This window comes from Cariama cristata, unplaced genomic scaffold, assembly GCF_000690535.1.
Source record: "Cariama cristata isolate BGI_N322 unplaced genomic scaffold, ASM69053v1 scaffold6471, whole genome shotgun sequence".
In the NCBI taxonomy this organism is placed as follows: domain Eukaryota; kingdom Metazoa; phylum Chordata; class Aves; order Cariamiformes; family Cariamidae; genus Cariama; species Cariama cristata.
In genome coordinates this window covers 1-26,538 of record NW_009598576.1, presented here as the reverse complement: position 1 = coordinate 26,538, position 26,538 = coordinate 1, and the positions used below count along the sequence as shown (strand labels likewise).

Here is a 26,538-nt window from a genome sequence, read left to right as displayed (position 1 = left end):
AGAAGAAGTAGTTTCAAATGCTAGCTCCATGGTATGCAGCAACTCAACTAGCCATGCAGTTTATTTCCAGGGGCAGCACTAATCTTGGAGATGAACAGCATTTGTCTTCAACTCCTTCTATGCTGTCTACCTCACCCAGAGGATCCGATCATAGTGTCATTACGAGCATGGTATCTGTACAGTGCTTTCTCATCAAGATGTAGGGGCACTGCCCAGTAATTGCACTGTAGCTCTCTTCTCCTTGCAGTAAAACCACGAAAATCCAAATCTGGAACCAATATGGCATGGAGAAAACTAAACAGAAGTTGAAATGAGATGAGAGACATCCTCATCTGAGCCACTGCTAGATGCATATATGTCTCAAGGAGATATTACAGCATAGGCCCATCCTCCTCTTCCCCTTCCCACTCTATGACTTGCGCTGTTATCTGCAGCCTCCTCACGGTTGGGTTCCCCAAGTAACACCCCCTGACTGCTTTTCTTGGAAACAGCTCTATATGTGGATGGGAAAGTGGGGAAAGTTTATCATGACTGAAGTATTTGGCCATGTGGAAGGCATCTCTTTTGGGACAAAGGCACTGTAAGTGGTGATGGAAAAATTTGAGACAGGAAAATCAAAAGGGAAAGCGTGCTAGGATAGAGGGATGTCATGAGTAGAAACATAGTTTTCTGTCGGCCTAAGACACGTTGGTGGACTCAGCAGTTAGCGTATTTTGTGGTGTTCAGATATGAAGTGTAGATATAGCCAGTTTACAACTTGTTATTTACTGCAAGTGTTAAAGAATGCAGGAAAAGAACTACATAAGTCTTTATAGTTCGTGGTTCCATGAAATGATGCATGTTGTCTGCAATCAGCTGAGTGACCTCAGCTGCTGTCATCTTCTGATTTCGCATGTGGGCTTTTCAGGTTTGATTGTAAAGCTATGGTACTAGGCCTGCTTCACAGATACAAAAATGTGAGGACTTTAAGAGTCTTGTTTACGTTTATTAAGACTTTGTTAATTAAAAAAAAGAGAAAACATTTAGTTGGTCATCCGTATGAAAGGGTGATGTCAGATAATCTTCCCTTATAAAGCTGAGATGTCAAAAGAGATTTTTACTCCTAAAACATTTGCATTATACTGGCCTTGAAATCTGTTCCTTTGCCACCTTTCTGGAGACAGTACATGTTGGAACATCCTTGGAGACATGCCTGTAGGAGTCAGCCAGTTTGCTTTGCCTCCTTCACTTTGATCCTGTTGGATTACAGATGTGTTTCCTGGGTGGGGGGTCCTACCTTTTCCTTCTTTGTAGCAGTAGGTGCCCCAGGGGAGCTCTTAGCTTCGAGGTATTCAACCGCTCCATACGTCACCATAGACAACACAAGCACAGACAACAAAATGTACAGTTTGATGTAGACTTGCAATTTGGTGCTATAACCAAAGGCAATGACAAATCCAAGTGATTCCCAGAGACGGTAATTTGCAAAGGCAGCCTCCTTGTGTTTCTCAAATAAAATACCGTAGAGTCCTAGAAGGAAGGAAAGACATGGCTTGTGAAGATTAAGTCTGCAACCATGTATTTTCTGCGAAGGGAATAAATAGACCACAATGGCCTCTTCAGTTTTGTTAAGAAAGGGGAGATATCATCTGTATGTAAAAATTTACTGCATCCTGATGACACCTAAGAGGACATTTACTGAATGTTTCAATTTAGACATGATGGAAAATCTGGACAAGTGCATCACAAGAAGTACTTAGTTCATTAAACTGGCTGAGTGTAGTGTGAATTATTTGATAATCCTTCATAGTTTTGCCTAATAAATGAACAAGTACAAGTTGTTCATATAGCTTTGCTGATATGCCCTGTGTTATTTTCTGGAAAGAGATTAGTGAGGAGAGTTTAATATAGGAAGGTTTCTGATGCCATGACAATCCCATGGGTAAAGATTCTGGCTTTCAGCTGGTACCTGTTTTCCCTTGCTATTTTGAACCCTTCTTTTTCAATCAAAACAATGGGAGAACAGAGTGAGGATCTAGTCCAAGGTTCAGCTATCGGAAGGGCTGACTTGGCAAGAAAGTTCTCATTTCCAGGATCCATATGTGGTATTAGCTTGCAGTTACACAGGTGCACAACAGTGGTTTTGCCTCGAACCTAAACATTTGTCCTCATCACAAAACCTGTCATGTGCAATATGGTGCAAGTTGCCTGGCTGAGGCTTTAGCAGGACCTGCTGGGCTGGCTGAGTGGAGAGGCTGCTAGGTCTGAATTCTTGGAGCTCACTTCCATGGAAATTATCCTCCCTCTTTACCATTGCCTGCTTTCCCACTCCTTCCCCTGGTACGTGGGTATATAGGCATGGGTATATAACAGGACTGCTGGAAGTTATTTGAGTCCAGGCTTATAAACTTCCCAGACTGATTTGTATCCTTTCTAAAGATGCACATCAGCCTGGAAAGAACTTTATTTCACTGTAGTCTTCCTCATAGCTCAGTGCTACACAATTGTTATGGCCCACGTGTAGTTATTGCCGGGGGGGTAATAATAGCATCTGTGTTCAGGTGAGATAAGAGAGGGCACTACACGCTTTGAAATGAAGCAGCTTTCATTGGAAATAAATGAAAGTGTCCATACATGTACAGAAACACGCTAAGAAAGCTTTATAAGATGAAGTGACTCATCTACTATGAGCCTATATATCCTCTAGAGGGAACTCCAGTATTAACTATCCGCAGCAGGCCAACGTAAGCCATCTGCCATTTCCATAGAAAGCCTTCAGGATGGGGCACAAATGTCTTTTTATTTGTTCAGTGCTCAAAGAGCAGTCATGGGAGCTTGCCAAAGGGAGGACCACAGAGCTTAGTCCCCAGTGCTGTTTTAGAGGTCTTATCTCACCTCATAGATTTGGAGCTGGGAATTTCTCATGTGATGTATATCTGTATAAAACCGATAAAGGGGAGAAGAGATTTAGTCCTAAGCAAGCATGTCAAACTGAAGATCTGTTCTGGTATACAGCATTATGGAGTAATGTCACTGCACCTCTCTGATAAGGTTTCATGTCACCACTCGGTGTTTCAGTGTGACAGTGTGACAATATGACAAAGCAAACTCTTTTAGACTAATTTTATAACTGGGAGCAGTGGAACAGCTGAAGAAGGTACAGACAAAAAAAGATACTGTGCAAACATAAAGAAAGTTTGTTTTTTTCCCAGCTAACCCAAACGTGAAATTTGCACAAGTATCCTGCAGGAATCCAGGAATGGAGATGACCTGTTGCAGTGCTGTAATAAAGGTCAGTCCTGTCACAGAGCTGCAGAGCTCACTCGCTATCGAGTAAGCACAAAGTGTTGTCCACCATCTCTGCCTCATCTAGGGGGGAACTGCAGCCACTTCCCAGCCACCTTCTCTGACACCTAGGTCCTCTGTACTTACCCCTTTTTTCTAAAGATGGCATCACATCTGACTTTGTCAGGCATGCAGGGGCCTTACTGAGGAGATATCCTTCTCAAAGAACATCTGAAATGTATGTAAAGCCCTGAAGAGAGAGTGCAAAGAGGATGGAGCCAGGCTCTTTTCAGTGCTGTCCAAGAAAAGTGGGCAAGAAGCGATGGCACAAACTGAAACACAGGAGGTTCCCTCTGAACATCAGGAAAAAATTTTTCGCTGTGAGGGTGACTGAACACCAGCACAGGTTGTCCCTGGAGGGTGTGGGGTGTCCCTGCCCGGAGATATTCAAAAGCCATCTGGACATGGTCCTGGGTAACTGGGTCTGCCTGGGTGGCCCTGCTTGACCAAGGGGGTTGGACCAGGTGACATCCAGAGGTCCCTTCCAACCTCAACCCTTCTGTGATACTGAAAGAAGCCAAGTGTCTGAGGGCAAGGCTTCCTGGAAAAGAGAGAATGAGGGTAAAAGGCAGGTCCTTTATCCCAGTGGGAGGCTAAGATATGGGTCTGAGTGTTGGGAAGAAGCCTGGTGAGCGGTCAGTAAGTCTGGCTGAAGAATCAGGAAATGAATGAAAAGCTTTTCTGCAGAGAGGGAGTAAATCCTCACTGATGTTGTCCTTCCATGAACCTGAATAATGAGAGCACTGGTTTAAAATTGTACCAAAGGCACAAGACTGTGGGCTGGGATGAGAGAAGATGAGAGGGTGTCCCTGGATGTATGCACTAGCTCTCCTCTGAGGGATGTGAGCTGGGGCTGCTGGAGGGACAGAGAAGTCTGGGTGGTTGCTTCCTTGTGTGTTGAGGTGGGGACTCTACAGGTGCTTGAGAGGAGACCCCTGTCCATGCCGGGAAAAGGACTGTGGTGTTTTCCCTTTGGCTCTCGGGGAGGAACATGACAATTTATCTGGTGGGTGAAATCCTCTAAGCTACTGAAATGACCAGAGGGACCAGAGGGAGGGAGGCCAAGACACATAACCTGATGTGGGCCCAGATGAGCTAGTTCTGTCACATGCATATTCCTGTGGCATCTGCCAAATAGGACTTTGAGACAGAGGAAAACAATATTCATGAAAGAAGAGACAAAATGCGGGAGCAGATGGGAGAGCATTTAACTGTCTTGCTGACGCAGGCTATGGCATTGATTTAAAAAGAGTGTCACTGACAGTCATGAGCAGACGTTACTTCAAGTCATCACAGACTATAGCTCTTTCTTGCCCTGTCCAGCATTTTAGAGTCTGTCTTTAGTCTCTGTTAGAGACCTTCCTCTAGGTTTGATGAAGGGATAAGTTTAAATAATCCCTTATGAAAGTCACTTTGTATCAGCTCATTATCTGAACTGTCAGTACATCATAATTGAGCTGTATCACAAAGCGGAAGAACATAAAAAATTATAAGAACAACCGTAATGCATCAGATAAGAAGTTGGTATACTTCCAGTAACAGACTCCTTGGATAAGATGTAAGAAATAAGGCAAATACACAGTGATCTTTCCCCCGCGACGCACTCCTGACTCTGGAAATCAAAGACATAGGGACTTTCTGAGTTGGAGATTTCCTCCGGACCACCAGGCTTTAAAAGCCCCCAAGAACAATTTCTTCTGAAGTGAAGTAATTCCAACGTAAAAGCATTTACATTTTTGGCAATGAATTCCATACTTTGATTATTATTGTGTGAAAAAAGCGTTTCTTTTGATTTCTATAAAGCCTGCTGCCCGATAACTTTATTTGGTGCCACTGGTTCTGTTATTAAGAGGAATAGTGAATTTCTAATCACCTTCTCCACACTATTTGTGATCTTACTGACTGCTTTCCTTAGTTATCACTTGTCCAGGCTAAAGTGGTCTAGTTTGTTAGTCTTCCTTCAAGTGGAAGTCTCCCATGACTCTGCTCTTTTTTTTTTTATTGCCGCCTTATGCCTTATCACACTAGATTATGATTTTTGAAATGGAGCAAATCAGAACTGCATGGATTTACTTGGTTGCGTAATGTTGTTCTCTGTGGTTTTCTCCTTCAATTTTTTTCTAATAACTCCTAACAGCCAATTCGCTTCTTCTTTTGTTGCTGAGTTTGAGTTGATTTTTTCTCCAGAGTGCTCTCCTTTATTGCGAAAGACAAACTAAATGTATCATTCTTCTTAGTTTTCCAATTTTCTTTGAAACACTTATACTCCTCCAGAATATTTATTCTGAATAGCCATTATCATTTTCTGCAGTGTTCATCTCGGACAGTTTTGTTTAATGAGTATTTTACTTTCTTATTCGCAACTTGTTCTTATTTCTTCTACCTTCCGATGAGCTAACATTTATTTTAGATGTTGTCTTAAACCCACTATCATTTTTATGCATGCATTGTTTTAGAAATACAGGAATGCAGATTTTTATATCTCAAGAGAATACATTTCATTGTCACCAGGACTTACCATTAGTTTGTGTCTGCCAAATGGCATCAGATAGGCCCCAAAGTGCAGGGAATACAAAAAACACAGCAAGCTGCTTAGGATGAGGTTTCCACAGCAGCAGTGCTATTATACAGGCGGTGTTTGTAACTGTGGCTGTTGATTTAGAAAGAAAGAAGAGAAATACAAATGCAATTACAAACAGGACAGATAGTGGTAGATAACACTTTCAAATTCTTCCCCCAACTAGAGCACAAGACAATCTTAAAATCTTTCTGGTTCATTGAGATTTGCACTGACTGCGTTGACATCACGTGAAATACAAGGCAAGGCAGTCCTCTGACAGTCTTCAATTAACAATTCTGAGCAGCGTCCTGGACTGAGAGATCCTCGGCGCTGATGTGGCCCTTGGCCCAAAGGACAAGAACTGCCACTGAGTAGGAGCAGGGGCTGCTGAAAGACTTGCAGTCGCCATGTGAGGCATGTGGGAAGGGGGAGGAAGCACCCTTCTGCCCTCCTTACCTAGTCCTTAAACGTGGGCTTCCTTCCAGGGCGGAGGAGACAGTTGAGGCTATGTAGAGTGTCTGGCGACTTTTTGTCTTTCTCTTTTTAAATGATTTGTAAATGAGTCCCTGATTCCTTCCCCCACGGCACACCTTCACAGGTCGAGTACAAAGACCATTGAACAGAACTGAGAGGTTCAGAGGTCTTGTATTACTAACACTATGGGTTTTTTATTATTATTATTAGTAGTAGTAGTAGTAGTATGTGATTATTTTTTTAATCTAAAATTAGTTTCAGAGACTGAGATACACACTTAGGACAGACATACAGAACAATCTCTGAACTAGTGACTGTAGCATAAAGGACTCTAAATTTCTTCTTCCCTGCCCAGGTTTAAAATTGCCTGTGGAGGAAATGAGTAGAATGTCTAGATGCACATAGACTCAGTTGGTGATGTGTAGTGGAAGTCAGGTATTAGTACATTTCAGTATGGTTAGTGGATTCAGGGACACAAATTAAATATTACTTGGTATTTTTTATGCCTCGATTACTCTGTTACTCATTGGAACAGTGTTCCCTGGAAAGGGAGATGTTCTTAAATACACAAATTTCTTCTCATGGCAACATGAAAATTACTGTCCCATACACAAGCCTCCAAGTTATTCTAGCCTGACACGCTGGCATATGACTTTCTTTTATTTTTTTTCTCTATAAAACTTGTAGTGAAAAGCACACAGGACCAACTTTTAAAAATTTTCCTGAAATTCCCAGAGTGGTTGCTGAAATTTCCAAATTCACCATCCCCTGAGACTCAAATCAACGGCATATCTCACCAGGTTCTCAGTTGCCTTCGCTCCATAAAGGTGAGGAGGTTTCACCCCAGTGGAGAAATCCTCCTCAGGTATAGTGTAGGCCTCAACATCTGTGTGACAAGATCATTCATCACTGGTTGCATTAGAGCTATAAAGCATCAAAGCTGTAGGGCCCTTTCTGGGTAGATAGTGCCCTCAAAATCAGGGTGAACTACACCACCGGCAAAGTGATGTAAGGCAATGACCTCAGTACAGTGGTTAACGGTGCTGCCTCTCTTCTCATGAATGAAGTTTGCCTCCAGATTGACTTTGGTTTTAATTGGTAGCTGACAGCGAGCTCTCCCTTTGTAGTGCACACAAAGGGGGGAGCGCTGGATTTGATACATTACATGAGGTGATCAGTCCTTCAAGTGACCTTTACGTACCTAATGCAAATAGAAGTTTTCTACCGGTGAACTGTGAGATCTTTCCGAAGAGCAGAGAGCAGAGGGAATTCACAGCTGAAAAGCAGATCATCACGTAACCAACGTAATGTATCCCCAGGGCACAGGTCACATATGTCTGGAAGAGAAAAGACAGTGGTGGCACATTTTCGTCAGTGAAAATATGCAGTTAAGGTTCAAGGGTCTAAGCATGACTATTTGGTAAATAGCCAGCATGGACGAGATCAAAGGAGCACAGCTACAGAGTTTGCTGACAAGAGAAGTGTATTGACATAGTTGGCCTTGAGCAGCGATATTCCTAACCCAGTTCCCAATCAGACTGATGCCATGCAAACAGAGCAGTAACAAGCAGAAGAGATCAGAGGACTGCTCCCTATGCAGATAAAACTCCTGGAAGTGGCACTAGGAATTTTCCAGCCAAGAGGTAGCCCACGAGATGAAAATTGACAGTCAGCACTATGGTCATTACAGAGCAGCTCCCACGAAATGAAGAGGACCTCATCTATAAGAGCATAAGACCAATGGAGGTGGCCATGGAGTGCCCCTTTCAACCCATTCAAACACAGCAGCAAGTGAACCCTTCCGTCTGCTTATCTGCAAGGTTTGAAAGCTTAAGTGTCAAATAAGCAGCTCAGGAAGATCACCCCCTTTCTTTGGAGGCTTTCTCAACGAATGTCTGGAGAACACACCTGCTGTGTCTCTAGGTTTGTAGAGAAACTGGAGGAGCAGAGGTGGTTTTGAGCATTTCATCCGTCAGGGTTTGGGCGTGTTGCACTAGTGACTGGTGAGGGCCCTCTTACCGTAAGGGCTGTCAAAATAAAATACGTGGTATGTATGCTGACTTGCACTTACACAAACTGTAGGGGAACCAGAAGGAAGGAAGATATAAAAGCTTTGCAGACTTCTGGCTTTTCTCCCAGTTTGTTATTTACAGCGAGCTGAAGAGTTTGAACCTGTAGCTCTCTGCTGTGGCCTCCACTGGTGAGTTAAGTTCTCTACAGCGTTCGTTTTGAGGCTGTTCCAAGGGACATATTTACTGCTGGCCTCTCCTGTTTGAAGATGTCACTCAGAGTTCATTCAAGTAGAAGTAAGCAGTAATTTAGCAAACCACAACTCGCCATTGAAAATATCTTCATTTAACAAGTAAATACAGATCAGATGCAATAGCAAAGACCCAAAGGCACAAAAGCCAGTCAGACAGAAATAGATTTTCATTGTCATCCACACCTTTGTGTAGTCACCAGAAAGAAATCCCTGTTCAAACCCACTGTACATTGTCAGAGGGATTAGAAGACACTGTCTTTTATCTTTAAGATGCCGGAAAGTTGCTAGGAACGTAGACCAAAAGGATGGTGTCTCTAGTATTTCTTTCTCAGTCTTTGCTTGGTCAGATTTGATCTGGTCCAGAAATATAACAATCAGCAACACAGCTAGCACACCACTAGCTGCAAAAACAAAACAAAAAGTTCATGAAAAACTGAGGAATGCTGGAAGAATGATGGGAAGTCGCTTGCTGCTGTTATTGTTCTGACTTAGCGCTTAGCTCTCTGTGGGATGTTTTGGCAGATGCCTCTGATTCCGCTTCAGAGTAAAGGCCGTTTCTGTGTAAACAAGAAGGCCTGATCTACATTCGCATCTTCTGCCTACAGCTGCGTACCTCGCAAATCCCCTCAGCTTAACTGTGACCGGCCTGTTGTGACAGCCGCCGGGCCAGCTGCACGGCCGCAGCGGGTGATGGCTCACCCTTCCAGGGCAAGCCAGGGAGCGCGGGGACGGGGAGCTGGCCAGGAACAGCTCCCTCGGGAGCTATCAAAAGGCTTTAAATCAACACGAGAGAGGAATATTCACTTCCAGTGCCAAGGTTTTCATGGCTAGGGGGGGATCTTCCTTCAAATACATGGAAAGAAAAATAAAGGGCTTGAAGTAGAACCGCTGTCTTGGATACCAGTATATGTTGCCTTTTTTTTTTTTTTTGGTCAGCTCGGAGCCATGCTTTGAGTATGGAATATATGCTATTTTAAAGATGATAGTGAGCAACTCTGGGTGACTTGAAAAAGATGGAAGTTACAACTTTGAACCTATAATTTCCTAGCAGAAGCAGCATATGAAAGAATAAATAGGGTAGTTGTTAATCAGAAAACGATCATGTATGTATGGGTCTAGGTTTGTTGCTCGTGGAATGAATCAATACGATTTTTTTCATGTTATCAAGAAGATAACTGTGTCTCAGAAGCAGCCACAGATTCACAACTGATTGCTTCGTTACAGATGCAAGGCATGATCATGTCTCCTCTCTTACTCATGCTGACTAGAATTCCATCCACGGAAATGAGTGGAGTTCAGAGTAAGAGGAGAACCAGGCACCTCTTCCCATCCACGCTGGCTGTTTAATGTGCTCCTGTGTTACTGTGTATGGGCGTGCTCTTTTCTGTGAACTTTTAATGTCCAAATACATCAGCAGATTTACAGTAAATTGCCTCTGTTTTTTATTGCTTATTATTTCTCATCCATGTCTCCTAGAATGAAATTGTATTCTTCGGTGCCCTGGTTCTCCACTGTGGCCGAGCTGTAAGCCCTTCACGATATTAAGTCATTGTCGGTTCTGCCAGGGTGTTTATTAGTGCTTATGGGATGATCGCAGGACTTATATGGGCATGAGCAGGACATCCACATTTACAAGACAAATATTCTAACAAATATGCCAAATTCATCAAGAGCAATTACAGGAGATAAGTAACTGCATGGCTTAATAGTGGTTGGTATGAACATAAATAGAAACATCCCCAGTCCTCGAGAAAACTAAACAACAAAAGATGTATCTATTATTGTCTCTATCCAAGCTGGGCAAAATATGTATTCAGCAACCAAATAGAGGAGACATTTAAAAAATGTCTGTGAATGAAATATTTAGCTATTTGGTTTCCCTTGAGGTAGGAAAAGACATATCTTTTATTAAAAGCTTTAAAGAAAAATGAAACCCTACTGACGCGGGGTCAGTAGACAGCAGGGTTGCATTCATTTTGCATGAGCAAAGCCTAAGGGAGTGCTGTATATGTTAGTCATCAAATTTAAATTTAAACTTGTGAGCCAAGCCTGCCTTTAGCAGAAAGGCATCAGCTCCAACACATTCTGAAAGAGAAGTGGGGGGATATTCTTTGCATTTTCTCACCAATTAAGAATGGAGGTTGGGGAAGGAGGGAGGGTTTGCTCTGATGCCCTTGTCCAGCGAGGGCTGGCTCTGACCGGATCACATACTCTTTGTTTGAGTGTATGACAAATTCTGTGCATCTGTCTCAGCACAGAGAGTACATCTATGTGTGTGCAGAGACTGCAAAGATACTTTAACAGAGCTAAGGTGACATACTGCCAGATACTTCCCCTTTATCCAGAGAATAACTTGTTTTGAGCCAGACACTTCTTGAACCTTCCTCACTGAATGAATCTTTGCACATCTATTTTTGTCTTTCCAATTTTTGATGGCATCAGCCTTCCCTGCCTTTGATGCCTTTCTAGTCTTATGCAAGGAAGGTCTATAGCAGCTGTAGTTACTAAATGAGAGACATGCCAGTTCGCCTAGTGCTTCTATCTTCGCCTTTCACACTAAGGTATCATAATTCAAGCATCACAGCTGAGAATTGACTGAAGTTGTAAAATCTCAGCAGGGATCCAAAAACCTCCTTCCAAATGATTACATACTCTGGGAGCAGTGGTTCAAGTTCACCTCTAATTACAGTGCAGTTCTTGTGCTAAAACTGGACACCAGTTTGTGGTAGGACACCAGCCAGTTCTGATAGGCATCCTCAGGTAACTAGAAGCTGGTGAGTTCAAGTACCAGTAGCTGGGCTGCTCTTAGCATCTTGGACCTCTGCGTGCATATATAAATCTGCCCAATGCCATCAGTAACCAGTTCACTATCACTGATCCTGAAGATAGAGAATTTAAAACTATCTCATGCATAACTGGATAAGATGCTGTAATCCTCTAATTGCAATACTTTTGATTTTAGTTTGTAGGGCAACACTGACTTTGGGTCAACCAGTAGGGTCACCATACTGGGCTTCAGCTTTGGTCCAGGTGAAAAGTGTAAAGAATGTCTTGCTCCTTTAGACAAACATGATACGGGCACAAAACATTTGAAACTGTTTAGAGAGGAGCTATTTACAGCTCTCACCTCTCTTATTTCCTTTTAGCAAATTGGATTGAAGGAGGAAGTTGGAAACTTAATTTGCAAAGTTATGCTAGGTTTCACATGTAGTAGGTTCCCCACCAGTGATGTTCATTAAAGATTGTGTGGATTACTTACCAGTGTAGATCCCTAGCAGAGTGTAGATTAAGGAGTTGGAGGGTTCTGCTGACCCAGTGCTGTTAGTGGTATTGGTCATACAGTCATACGCTCCGCAGCAAGCCAGGTTTTCTTCTGAGATTTCCACTAATTCAGTAAGAACCAAAAGAAAGACAGGTCAGGGAAGAGATCAGATGAGTACACGCTATGTGTAAGGATATAAGAAGAAGAGAATCCGGCACTCCATGATTGGTCCTGGTTTCAAATCCTTCCTGATTAGAGATGTTTAACTTCAGAATCCCAGTTTAACACACAAAAATTTGCTTTAATGGAAACAGTTGCTTGAGACAGAACACTAAATTGATGGTTACATGGAGACAGGGACTAAAGCCAGAGGTTGAAATCTGAATCCAAGTATTTAAAGTTCCAGTGTGTATCTGTACCTCTTAATCATAATACCCCAGAAGATAGGTCCCTCAGTCTACACCACCACTGAACTGACGGACCTCAGGTCTTACAGCCAGAGCGCCTTATCCCTCTCCAGATAATTTCTGTATGCATTACAGGAACAGAAACCATGTTGGGACATCTTTTTGATTTATAAATTCAATTTACGATTACCCACTAATGCAATCTTCCAAGAAATCAGCTTTTCCTGGTTTTGTTACTTTATTACTGGCTTTGTTGCTCTTTGAGAACATACTTGAAACTAGAAGAGTTTGGCAGGGTTTGGAGTAAGACCTTTGCTTTGTTCAATCCCATCCGTGTTGTGCTGGGCTTGTGTCAAAGCCACACACATGCGTGTACTCTGCGTGCACCCTGCGTGTCACCTCCACGCTGTGCCCACTTCCTCCAGTACCCGTTCTGTAAAGAAAAAACACTAACCCAAAGTGTAAGCCTGAATAAGCTATGTAGAGGGGAAGAATGATCAAAAACCCATACAATTATTTCAGTGTTTTCACCGCAGAATTTGTCACTGGTCCAAGCATAATAAAGGGCAATAGCGTGTACCTTGGCTGATTCCTTAAACAGGACTTGAGCTGTAATTTTTCAATTAGGGTTATTGTGTAACTCCTTTTAGTGTGTTTTTCCCCATTGCTTCCAATCAAAGCTGCTGCAATGTGAAGCAGCTGTTTAACTAGCTTCATAAACAACTTTAGGTTCAACATCGGATAAAACTTAATAACATAAAGAAAATCATTACCTTATTATAGCCAGTTTTGAACTTATACGCAGTTTTGAACAAAGAGACTCTTGGCAAAATTACCATATGCGAAAGGTGAATCACACTACTAAAGTATGGAAGCGTGCAAAACAAGTTTTTTATCTGTTCACGTATCACCTGAAGATGAAGATGCACATGCGATTAGTGATACGGCCGCTGCAAGGCAGGGTTTGCTCTGTTTCTCTGGAAATAAGGCTGCAACATTGAGGAGTGAGAAAGGATGACGGTTGTAATTTACATTGATTACTGTCTTCTGTTGTAGTATTACTTCATGGTGTAGCTTGCATTGCTATGTCTGGATTCAGTGATGCAGGAAATGTGTCAAGTGTACATTCATATCTGAATTTTATGCATTTTGATTCTGCAGATACATACTACATCTTTCAGACTGCTCAGTGAAATTATGTATTTGAAGTATGTGAACAATCTGGGTGGATACTTTCACTGCACTGTCAGAGGAGAGGAAAAGAAGTGAGTGACTGGAGATCCTTACCCCCTCGCCCCCCAAGAAACTCCCTCTAGATTAAAGCTGAGCCTCACTGAGAAGGCACTGTTGGGGATCTTATGGTCTGACTGCTCGTCACTCCTGTGAAGATACGCCAGGCCTTTGGCTTTGAGAGCTGTTCACAGCACCCTTCTCAGGAACACAGCGTTTCCTGAAATCCAACGTAATTGCTAAAAATTAAGTAAAAGAGTTTCTTTACAATTTAAAGGAACATCCTCAGATGTAAAACTAGGAGGGGATTTACAAGACCAAAAAAAAAAAAAAGAGTATTTTAATCCTCTTGTTAACATGATGTGTGCTGTGAGGCAGAGGAGAGTAAAATGGTTGCAGGCTGTGCGGACCCCAGAGCTGCACCACGGCCTCTGCCCTGCAGATGAAATCAGAAGGGACATCGTGTGGCTCCGTGATCAGGTCAGCAGGGCTTTGTTCTCGATAACCGTCCTTTAGCATTCTGCTTTGATGGTGTTTCATCTATAGTTGCTTGGGTTTAGTGGAAGCATGATTCTCCATAAGCAGCACACCTTGTGACAACTACTTTGCCATAAACCCAAGGATTCAAGGATCAAAACCTGATGCCAGCTCCCTGACATTTCATTTTAACCTAATACCTGTTTGAATACCCTCCAGAGGACACACTGCTGAACTGAGCCAGGGAAGAGAGGTAACTTCTTGCTATTCATAGTAGCAGTGTGTATGGAAATCTCTTTCTGTATCCATCCTATTCTGACTTTGACAGGATAGGGAACGCATGGGAGACTGCAATGATAATACACGGTAGCACTTTGAATCTCTAAGGTGGCATCCAAGTATTAACTTATCTTCAAAACTGCCCTTTTAAAGCTTACACCAATTACAAGCATCGGAAATGAGGGCAGTGCTGTTGAGTGATTTTTTCCAGCTACATCGGTATCTGCTGTCTGAGCCAGATATATACAGCAGAGGAGCCCTGGCATGCAGATCTTGACAATTCTGTAAAGCACTCATTTGCAGCAAACACCGGCATCAGGTTGACCAACCTTGAACGTTTAACAGCAAATTAATCCAATGCTACAACTTTGCAAAAAGGCTGCTTCAGTGTTTTGCCTTTTGTTTTAATCCACTTTAAATAGAAGTCAGATGTGAAAGATTCTCACTGCCAGCAGCCTATCTATGCTTTACAACACAGGGGTGGAATTCGAAAGGAATTCAATAGACATCTATTTTTGAGCTAGCTGTCTGAAGTCTCTTTATAGCTGATGAAGAGTTGATAGAAAATAGACAATTCCAGAGAACAATTCAGCCCATCTATTTCAGACATGTACCTTCAGATGAGCTAACTTACCTCTGGAGTGCCTATTTCTATCAACTGTGAAGGCAATTGAGGGTCACCAGCTCAGCTACAGAAGTCTACCTTTTAACTATTTAGAATTAGCTGATGTTTATAGAAAGAAATGACGAGATTTTTAAATATATTTTACCTTTGGTGGAATCTTGGCTAAAGATCAGGGATGAGATGAGATTTCCCCAGATGCCGGAGGACTGAAATATCAGAAAGAAGACCCCAAAGTATTGGTTGATAATGTCTTTCCCATTTTTTCCTGCTTTCTCAGCATACGAATTGCCAGCAACGGTGAGGTAAGTGCATTTGGCAGACCAGAGTGGTGCTCCTCCTAACCCCAGGATCACAGAGGTAGGGATTAGTGTGTACCTGCCAAAGAACACTTCATTTAGTATAGTTATTATCCATTAGCATAATAATAATTTGCTCAAAGATCCAGTAGCAAAAACAGACATCAAAGAAATAGATTCATCCTTTGTGTGATTCAACGAATCTGTTACATGGAACCGAGAAAAGGCCAGTCTTACGACATTTAGGATATGCAAGCACTCCCAGCTGTGTCCTAGGCTAGGCTGGCTAGGTCTGTGCCAATGGGACTTATTCTTTTGAAACCGAGAATTGAATTGCACCTGCCCTTCAGAAGATGGCTCACAACAACCTTCCTCCGCAGAGTTGCATCCCCTGTCACTGGAGAGCAGAAGTTGTTCATCCACCTCCGAAAGGGCAAGGCAGGACCTGGCCTCCTCCCGTGGTCCTCTGCTCCCAGAGCCACTGCCGGGCAGACAGCCTTCCCTTTGATCTTTTCCAAAACAGTCCTAAAAGTCATTTGGATTTTAAATGAAACTTCTGATTATTTTTTTTTCCTGAAGGAAAATCTCTGCTACACACACATGAGTTAGAGAAGCAGCTTCAGGTGGGCAGATGGATGTATTCATTCTGGCTTTTTGCACATTTTGACCTCTCTGTTTCACCTGCTACTGGATTTATTTATCCCTGTTTCATACAGGTAGCACTTTTTGCATCCAACTTTCAAATCTGCAACACAGAGGTAGAGAAGAAAAAGAAGAACGAGCTTTGCCCTTACTGATTTTGTTCAAACACGATAGACAGGGTTAAAGTATTTAAATGGTACCAGCTAGCATAGAAGTTCCCTAAGGAGAAGGCGATGTAGCAGCACATAGAGCCTGCGATGGTCCACTTGCAGCCCAGCTTCTTGATGAGGACTGGAGGGAGGAACATGGACGATAAGATGAGCGCAGCATAGAGAACACTTAGGGAAGCGACGCCCAGGCCTTCTTCTGAGTGGAGACTGCTCTGCAGGGACAAAAACAGCGGTTCGGACAAATTTTATCACAGGCACGTGTTACTGCGGTGTACAGAGAGTGGTTTCAGGCAAAAACAGAGACACAGGAGCTGGGGCTGGGTATTGCTGTCTCCTTTCCCCAAAGCAGCCTGATTGTGGACTTACGGTTTTCCTGACAATGATAGCGCGTTTATGAAAATATGGTACCAAACCAGGCGAGCATGGCTCAGATTCAAAGCTTTGGTAAATCAGACTTCAGATTGTTTGATGTAATTTGTTTGAGTTTCTCTCTTTTCTTGGCCCTCCGTTTTTGTCGCAGGCAGGGATATCCTCAGAGCTGCATTGCAAGGGCTGACTTGGCAACAGTGGAAGACTCTTTGCTCTAAACTACAGGTCTGATAATTTCTAAATTCTTCAGAGGCCAAGGTTCAAATATCCTAATATGTTCACAGCAGCTCTTTGTAGTTGGAAGTAATTGATTCACCCACATTTTCACAAGGGAGGAATAACATACTGATCTAACCGGGTTTTATATCTTTATGCTCAAAATTGTTCTCCTCTTGTCTTGATTCTGTGGAAGTTGTAATGAGCGATCAAGATGCTGCTTATCAACATCTTCCAGTTTGTTTTCATTAAAAGCTGACACGATCCAGTACGATTTTGGTAGGGGGAATGGATGTCTAGGGGGTAGCACTGGAGAGCACTGGAGGAGAGGAAAGCAAGGTTGCTGGTAGCTGCACTGAGCACTTCCAAGCCCTGGCTGCGTGGTCCAGCCGGGTAGGACCATGGCGGGAGCGGCACAGCACCCTTGGCGAGAAGCAGGCATCGGGACAGCGAGGTGAGGAGGTTCTCTGTTGAACAGGATCAGCGTATTTGAGGATTGGAATGGTTGGTTTGTAAACAGGCAAAGAGGCTTCCTGATCACAGAGGTCTTATTTCTGAAATATTGCATGCCTGGTTTTGTCAGCTACAGCTTCCAAAAATTAGAAGCCAAGCCTCCAAAATCATACGATTAGCTTAATTGCTAATGTTCGGGGTTTTTTTGGGGGAGGTGTCGAGATAAATTATGAAAAATTTTTAATGCTTCTCCTGCAGGCTACAGTACAATAAAATAACTGACTTTTGATTGCATCTCAGCAAGGCTTCTTTAACCACCAAGACAAAACGGAGAGAGAAGAGGGCTACTTCATGAATCAGCATCACTCCCTCCCACAGCGTTAGGGGAGGCTTTAGCTTCCAGGACTTAACCTGAGCGTGCACCCTTTCAGGTGGTGGGGCTGACTTGAGGCTTCTCAGGTTTGTCTTCCCCTGCCTTGTTAGTCTGCCCATCTCCTAACATCTCCATCCATTTTTGGGACTGTTTTTGCAGAGCTTCCCTGAACTTGGAGTTTGACAGTGTCAGCGAACAGGAACTGCTCAAGGAGAGGAGAAGAGAGAGATGAACAGAGCTAGCAGGGACCTCTTCCTGAAATGAGGTGAACCCCTTGTTATCGCAAACAAGGGCATCAATTTATGTATCAAGCTTCACCTTTAAAGCATACAGATTCCCAGACCAGTGGGAAAATCTGACCCAATTGATCAGGGTCATCTTTTAATATCCTGCCTAAAGTTGCTCATGGATGGCTTATATCCATTTATTTGTCATTAGACCAGCAGAGTCTTCTAGTCTGAGAAGTTCCTCCTTGTGTTTATCTACTCTGAAGTACTCATAGACAGCAACAATAACCCTCAGTCTTTTGGCTATACTAAACAAGTAAGCTCTGACGGTATCCTGAGTGTTCAAGTCAGTCTAGAAACCCATCTCTGTTACTGTGTTTTAAGATGTTGATGCCAATACAAGCTACAGCTGTATTTAATTTAGAATAATATTTTTTATTATTATGTTATAATCATGATGCCGGGAATTACTGTATTATTTTATACTTAAATTATTTAATAGATTGGGCATACATTTTTATTATTTTGCATCGCTGTATAATAATAATAAAATAATAGCATTCTAGAAATATTCAAAACAAATCCTTTCCAGAAATGGAATTTGTTTTCCATTTTGCAATATCTTCTTTTGAGAAAAATCTCAGACAAATTTAGTTTGCATTCAAACTTTTGTGGACCTAAAGAAGTAGTCTGACACAAGTATTCAATATATTTGAGAAGTACTAGAATAAAATATTCAGTAAATGCTATGGGTCTGGGCAAGGAATACTGATGTGTGGGAAGCTGATGTCCCAACCCACCTCATAAAAAATATTGTGCATGCCTTCCTCACAGAAACCGTGGAAAGACTGATGGGTTTCATGCTACCAGCTGACCTGATGCCCTTCCAGGCCAACTGTCCTGCCAACCAGTGGGAGATGCTCCACTTACCTGTAGACTCTGCAGTCCTCCATAAGCAGTGAAGAGAAGTAAAAATCCAAAAGAAATGACCAAAACATTCTTAAGATTCCTTTCCATGTTGATTCATACAAGACAAAAGGTCTGCCGGTGGGCAGAGCTGATCCAATTATTCCAGAGGATGCTTTGAGTTGGAGAAAAACAGCTTATGTTTTGCTGGAAAAGGTCACTTCTCACTGCATTTGTAGAGGAAGGAGTTGTTAATTATTTGAGGATTGGCCAGTGAACTTTACTTTTACTGATAATTCCTTATGGAGTGGTTACTCATTCACCTGTTGTGGCTGAGGCAATAACCAGTGTTCCCAATGGACGTCTATCAGGTTTTATTAGATAGGTATATAATTCACTTGCAACACTTGGAACAATTTTAGCATTGCAGTCGTACATTATATGGCTCTATCACTAGCACAGAAGAAAAAAATTGCAAGCAGTGAAATGGCATAAAGCTGCACTAATCCATAAAGAGCAAAGATTAAAATATTGTACTGAAATCTAGATTGGGCCTATTGATTAATTAAGGTTACAAAAGCACACTAGGAAATGAAATTGTATGTGTTATAATGTTCCCTGCATACACCAGCTCTGTAGCTGTGCCACAGAGCAAACCAAGGTTGCTGGCTGCTTGGCAAGTGGGAAAGTCTTCATCCTTGGCTTTGGTGTTTCAAATTTACCAAGTCATACTCATGGAAATCATTTTTCCCCATCTTTCCCATCAACTCAGAAGCCCAGAAGAAACATGGATTTAGCAGAAAAATGAAAAAGCAACTTCCTCTCACCTCCTCCAGCCCATGGAAAAAAAAAAACCCAGGCTTTGTGGGATGTATTTTCTCTTGCCAGTGCCGCCCAGCTCAAGGAATGAAAATTTCCCCCCTAGCCAGCCAACCTTTGCCCTGCTTTCCCCTGTTTTCAGAGCCTGCCCTTGTGAAGTAGCAGAGGAGGGATTCGAACATGGGAGCAGAGTGGAATCCCAAAAAGTCCATGTGATAACGTAAGCTGGTTCAAGTGGAGGTGATCTGTAGGATGTCCGTAGTGTCCGGTGGGATTGCACAGCTAAGACTTGGTGTAAATCCCACTAGATGGCACAGTAGTTTTGCTTCCCACAGGGACATTCAAGGCTGAAGGGAGGAAGCCTGAATGCATTAATTCCTTTAATACATTAAAGAGGTCACAGCTAGGTTCTGCTTTGGAGAAAATTCCAGTATGTGCCTTTTCATTTTCTTCTTTTGTCTTATAATCTTCTTGAATGAAATAATGCAGAAAACATAATCTTTTAATTCTCTATTGTTAATGGTACTTCAGTATTGCAAGTCTAGATAGTGAAATACCGGCTTTTTATTTTGGAGACTACTATGCTCAGCATGCAAACACTTTCAATTAGATCACAATGCTGCTCTTGTTTTGCAGTGTTTGTAATCCTCCACAAGGCTTATAAAGCAAACTGGTGGTACTTTTCCCAATCTTTTTAGGTTTATAGACCCTCACAATTTTCAGGTGAAGGCATTTCAGAAGAAATTTACACCTGGTGATAACATCCTTGTTTCTGTGTTGGGCCCCTTAGAAATAGTCTGCAAAATTCTAGGGGTTTGAGATCACAGGTTTAAAACCACTGGAAAAATGAATGAGAAAATGTAAGAATCATGCTTGTCCTAAACGAAAGCGTAATTATCACCTGCTCTCACAGAGGAAAGAACCAAGGATAGTGCAAAGCACACTCAGTTATAAAAGCCTTTATGTTAGTGCTCGCTCTTGACATTATCAGCAATAACCACAAAGTTTTAAAAAAACAGCATTGACTGAACACTATTTTTAAAATGCGGTGTTGGATAGGTTATCTGATCAGCACTTCTGCTCTGGAGGAATTCCTAACTCCTAACTCAGTCACGTCCTCTCAGCAGCGCAATGTTGGAGAGTTTTTTTATGGAGTGGTTTGGTTTTTTTCCCCTCTCTCCTTTCGACTGATCAAAGACATTTCGGCCTGTTCCACATCCCTTGCCCAGAGCTTTGGGTTATCCAACTGCCTGGTCCGGAGCCCCTCCTTAGGAATGCGCAGAGCCTTTACCAAGGAGAGCCGATAAGGCGGAGGATCCCTTCCCTCGGTACCAGGCAGCGGGCGGCTCCGGCAGGCCTGCTGTGTATCACCCCTGACACCTCTTTCATTCTTTCTGCCAGTCTAACTAAGATTAAATGAGCCGCAGGAGCTGTGTGCTGCATTTTGGGATTAGCTTTCGCAGAGGGGACTGCAGCCACCAAATTGAAATGTCTTGCAGAGTGCAAGCACTGGGAGATGGAAGAGGCTGGCTAAATCCATGACTCTGTCCCACAGTCGATTACATTTGTTTTCCTGTGTTTATTTTCTCAGTGTAAATGAGGGCAGCCTTTGCTCAAAAGATTATAGCACCAGAGGCTAATCTTTGGGGGTTTTTGTGCTTCATAATTATCATTTCCCTATTTCCTCTTTGCTGGTTCAATATATTGTTTAGGCAGTTATTTTAACAACAACAACAAAACAAAAAACCCAACACCCAGAATACTCACCATAGGATTTTCCGTCTTAGGAGGCTCTTAGTTGATTAGCTCCTTGGTCAGACACAGTATCCTTTGAGTCTGTCTGTAGAAAGGATGAGTATTTTTATACGTCAGCTGGCCTATGGTTTGGCCACCCACGTGATATGGGCAAGTGTTGCAAGAGCTCTTCTCAGAGCTGGCCCTAACTCGCACTGGTGTCCGAGGAGCTGACACGGAGCAGGGGTTGCAGAGGACGTGTGCTTGCTCACGGATACCTCCAAACACATGGATGGGAAGAGGGAAGAGTGGAGATGGAGTCTGCGTATTCCCACTGGAAGGAATGAAGCTGATTCCTGCCCTTTTCCCGTGGTGAAAGGCATTGCAGATGTGCTAGAGGGGAACATCAGGACCGAGCCTGTTGTCCTGAGCTGTAGCAGTACTACAAAGCCCTCACCATACTGTCTTGTGCTGGAGCTCTTAACGGTGACAAAGCCAGCAGATTGCATGGTCCTTCTCGGTAAGCTACAGAGAACTGCCTGGCTCACACTCCCAGGCAGTTGAATCCATGCTGCTGGCATTTAATCCATCCTGGTAGACATATGAGCACTGAACCATCTTTCCAGAGACTACTTTGGGGTAGACAGGACCCTCCTTTGACTAAGCTACCACCACCCCAAATGGTCACCTTCTGGGGCTGTCACACAGAAGACACTCTACATGGCCTATAGCAGTGTCAGTGTCCTGAGAGAATAAATTACTTCTCCAGAGAGTGAGGGACCTGTAAAACAAGGCTGATTCATCAGGCAACATGAAGTGATCTAGATGTGAAAAATCTTTCATAGATTGCAGATGGCATTGGAAAGCATGACTGACTCCTAGGAGATGCCCAGGCACATCTAACTCTACTGCAACCACTCTTTTATTCTCAAAGTCCTCCTCTCCCAGGAAATCAGCCTGACATACCTGCAGTGTTCCCACCTGCCAGACCAATGTCTGAATTCTCCATTTTTATCAGCCCCTTCGGAAAGAAAGGAGCTAATTAAAATTCAGGGCTGCTTGGTCCAGGCTGCCTACACAGCATTTCCTTTTTTGCTGTGAAAGCCTGGCCATGTTGCTCTGTTCTTCCCCTCCTCCTTCACCTGTGTTGGTGCCCTGCTGATTTTGGAGTTGGAGCGGGAATGGCTAAATGTGATGCGCGTGCCTTGCAAAGCCCAGCTGCTCCTGACAGAAAATACAGGCTGTTAGATGCTGAGAGAGGGTCACAAGTCGGATCTGAGATTCCTAACACTAAACTGAACAGATCAAGCGGTAAAAGCCATTTTCTCCTGGGAAGAAGGTCGGAAGGGAGTTGCCAGTCAGTGAATTTATTTTGCCCACAAAATCAAAGGAAAATAATTTTTGTTGTGCCAAAGGCTCCAGCAGTGTGAGCTGCTCCTGTGTGCCTCTAAAGGTCTAAACATCTCCCTCTCCTCCAGCATTTCAACTCTCATTTCCAAATTTCCTGTATTTCCCTTATCTCCTTTCAAATACTGCTCCTTTTCCACCGTGCAAGGCATCCACAGATGTTGTCCTTTCATCTGCTCTCCCAAGACCCCTCTACATGCATGGCTGCATAGACATCAGTATGCCATTTCTGTCTGAATCCTACCTGCTGACGTCCTCTGTCTTTCTCTGGAGGCACAAAACTGTCTATCTCAATCTTCCTTTATGCCCTTGATGTTTGCTGTCCTTCCTTACTGCTTTGCTGTTCCCTAGCCATCACCCTGCCTTCGTCTCTCTGCTTCCCCCTCCTTACCTGTCTCCCGAGTTTCTTAAGGGAATCACCTGAAAACTGCTGGTTGTGTTTCCATCTCACAAGTTGTTAGACTACTTTTAGCCTCACTGGCTGTAAGGTCCCTCTCCCTCCTCCTTCAACACTGCTCTTAATTCTCATAAGGCCCTTTTCCAGCTCCACTACCTATCCCTTAAGGAAGAGGAGGAGAGATGACCGGTCTTCTGGGCTGGAACCAAGAAGAGGGACCAAATGGACAAAGAGAGGAGAGGCCGCTCGCCATAGGCTTGAATGAAGTTGTGACTTTTTTATCCATAGGACCGTATAAGAGACTTTCCCTGCAGGACATTTGTCTTTGCTGAATGCAGCTGTCCACATAACCGGTATTGTCTCTAGAGTAAAGGCAGGACTCAATTTAGGATAGGATGATGTGATGCCAGTCCAGGCTCACTCATAAATTTTTATGAGCTGGAGAAACAGTGCCTTTAAGTGTTGGACTTCTTATAGATGCTACTCGTCTCCTGAGATTTGCCTCTCTCTTGGCTGGAGCTTTAAATGCATGAATACATCTACGAGAGTGTTCACCGATACTAATTCGAACCTAGGGAGAGATTCAAGCATTTTGAAGGTAAGCCGCTGCCCTGCGTAGCAGCCAACCTCTCTGCAGAGGACAGCTAAGGAGATCGGCCTCTCCAGGTTGACAGCTGCCCGTCAACCACCCCATTTCTCCACCGGCATTGTCTTGCATTCATTCTCTTATAAAAAAGTGCTTTCATCTGGTTCAGACTCAGCCTATTCACATTTTACCTTCTTAAAATTGTTGCCTGAGCACTGGCACTGTACATGTGCCTTGCCCTGTGTTTTGGATGTTTCAGAATAGCTGGGGTAAACCCGTTTCTAATCCTAAACCAGCGGCTGCGACTCAGTTGGTAAGACTTAACACCCTGCTAAGATAAACACGCCACTGTTGTGATCCGTGCTTTTATAATGAAAGTGTAGGGAGGCGGGTCCTGCATAGGAACAATAGACTTTTGTATGGCAGCGGCTCTGAAGTCTTAAGAGCCATTTAGTGGAAACTGCTCGACTGCGTACTGGTTGTTGACATGAGCATGCATCAGAAATTCCTTGCAATCAGAAATTCCTTGCACACACCCATGATGTGGGCTGGGAGGATGGGACTCTGTCAGCAACCCAGACCATGTACTTTCCCCTTCCCTTTTTGGTTCAGAGGTGGCTGCTCATGTTATTAATATCCACTACTGAGCCAGAACACAAAAAGGGTCTATAATGCTCAGCCAGGAAGCTCCTGCTTTTGAAAGGCTGTCACAAAGATCTGTGAACAATTTATCGCCTTGTGGAAATAAAAGGGGAAGGAGAATGGGGTTTGATCCCAGAAAGCAGGGTTGCTTAAAGGCATATCGGTGTAGACATCCCGGGATGTGGATGTTCTCACTCTCCAGTGCCTTCCACCTTTCATTTTGTCCATTGCTTGCACCCATGGCTGGAGACTGACATAAGAGGAATATTTACCACCTATTTACCACCCACTTACCATCGATGTAAATATCTATGGCAGATAAAAGGAAAAAGTGGCATGAGCGTGTTCCTCTGGAAGCCTTGCTCCCACTAGCTTCTGCTTTCTGTCCCTGAGTATGCTATAACCGTCTATAGGAGCAGGATCTCCCAAGCTGCAGAAGGGCGAGCAGGGGCTCAAGAGAGTGAAACATAACAAAAGGGCTGCTCTGTACAGGCTGGTGTGTAGCACGGCATGAGATGATGAAACTTCTTGATGAAACTTCATTGATGATGGAACTTCTTCCCTATACCAGTAGATATTACCAAGTGCCTGGGGCAGGTGATTGCCTGTTTTACCTGGCCTTTTTGGTGACACAAAATATGGGGAAGCTCTGTAACCTTCCCCTAGACAGAATCTCTCCCAGGTCTGAGCAACAGACCCCTTCCCTTGCCCCAGATTCAGTAAATCATGCAGCCATCCAGGATATGGCTTCTCTACCAGCCGTCCCTGACCCTTTTTCTCCCTTCCGCAGCCCTGCCTTCTCCCTTACACGTCCCTCCAATTTCAGGCCCATTAGTCTGCATCTCCTTGAGTTCAATCAAATCAAATTACCTTTTCAAGTGGCTTCCCGTATTTTGAAATTATGGAGCTATGATAGACCTCCCTGGAAACAGGTACCAGAGTCTGGCTGGGAATGTCTTGACAGTTGCTACTCTGAACAAGCTTCACGTTTCCCATCTGGTTTAGGGAGATTAGCAAGCCCCCTGTGTATTTCTAATCTTGCACCGATCTTTAAGAAACTGCCCCACTATACTCATGAGGGTTACAAAACTCCTATCCTATCCTTGTTCAGAAACTCCTCTTAATTTTGGCCATCCTTATGGCAGTCCTTGAACCAAGAAGCAAACAGTATTTAGGAAGACAGGACACATACAACTCCACCTCTTGCTTGTTATCTGAAATAAGAGTAAGTATTATTTTGCTTGCATTCTTGCTTGCATATTAATTTCTTGTGAACTGTCAACGTTCCACCAAAGTCCTCCCACCTCCAGAGAAGTGCTGAGATTGCTGATGAGAGTCACTCCATCCATTCCACAGAAGCCATTCCATAACTTCAGGATGGTGAGGACCATCAGTCACCCCCGCCATGGTATGATGGGCACGTAGTGGGGACCTGAAGGTGAAAAGTGACAGCCTATTACCACCAATTCCTTAGCCATTTAGCAGTTCCACAGGAATAGTCACTCCATATGGATCATTTCAGCCTGAATTGTGTCTCTAGAAAGTCATCCTTGGTTTTTTTCCTATTAAAAGTCACTCACAGGGTCTGTTCCAGGATCCCCTGCAACCACTGGAGAAAGACCTCTGACTTTGGCAACAGTAGCTTCAGTCCTTCATACGCCGGTGGATGGATGCCCTTGGCTTTCCCACGTGAGAGAGTTAAAGCTTGGTGAAGTCAGCTTCAGCAGGAGGCTGAAGACTTCCGAGCATTGTAGGATAACTCTGGAGAAATGTGGAGGAAAAATTGTCAGAGTAGCGGGCAGGAAATCTAGAAGCAATATCTAGTTCCTCACAGACTGCTAACTTCAATAGGGTCTCTGTGAGAAAAGGCGTTTCCATTCTGTTTGCTAGATTCCCTAAGGCCAACAAGCAGACCAGAGTGGACTAAACATGTCTACAACTACTTAAAAAAAAAAATTCAATACCCTTAATTGTCAGAAATTACAAAAATTATGCTAAACGTGGATTTCTCCATGCCAGCCCTCTGGAAGTATTGTAGTTTTAATTATTCAGCATTAAAGACTGACTTACTAAGTTTTATCTTAAACACCGTCTTCCAGAGATAGCTTTTTAAGTGACTATAAGTGTTTTTCTTTAACAGACAAATAGAAAGAAATCTAGAATACACTACAGAAAATCTCAGTGCCTTTTCATTGTGAGATCTCTGCTCCGCAACTGAAGAAGAGAAAATTAGAGAGTAAAACTCTCTCCATCATATGGAGAAGGAGCACCAGGGAGCTTAGGGGAGCAGTTAGAGAAAAGCAGACAAACCTGTGGCCTGTTTTTCTGATTACCTGTCACTGTTTAAGGCTGGGCTGGTAATTAAAGCCAGCGACAGATGCTCTCTATTAACCCTTTCCT

At 43.3% G+C, this 26,538-nt stretch overlaps 1 protein-coding gene across 1 annotated transcript; it reads right to left on the bottom strand.

The window, feature by feature from the left end:
* Positions 1–1,243: 1,243 nt before the first annotated feature.
* UNC93A (unc-93 homolog A (C. elegans)) lies at positions 1,244–18,664 on the bottom strand. Its single transcript, XM_009709339.1, has 8 exons — positions 18,578–18,664; positions 16,040–16,221; positions 15,047–15,276; positions 11,881–12,006; positions 8,805–9,022; positions 7,560–7,695; positions 5,843–5,974; positions 1,244–1,509 (listed from the first exon to the last, which is right to left on the bottom strand). The coding sequence occupies exons 1-8, from the start codon at positions 18,662–18,664 to the stop codon at positions 1,244–1,246; spliced, it is 1,377 nt and encodes a 458-aa protein (XP_009707641.1).
* Positions 18,665–26,538: the final 7,874 nt, after the last annotated feature.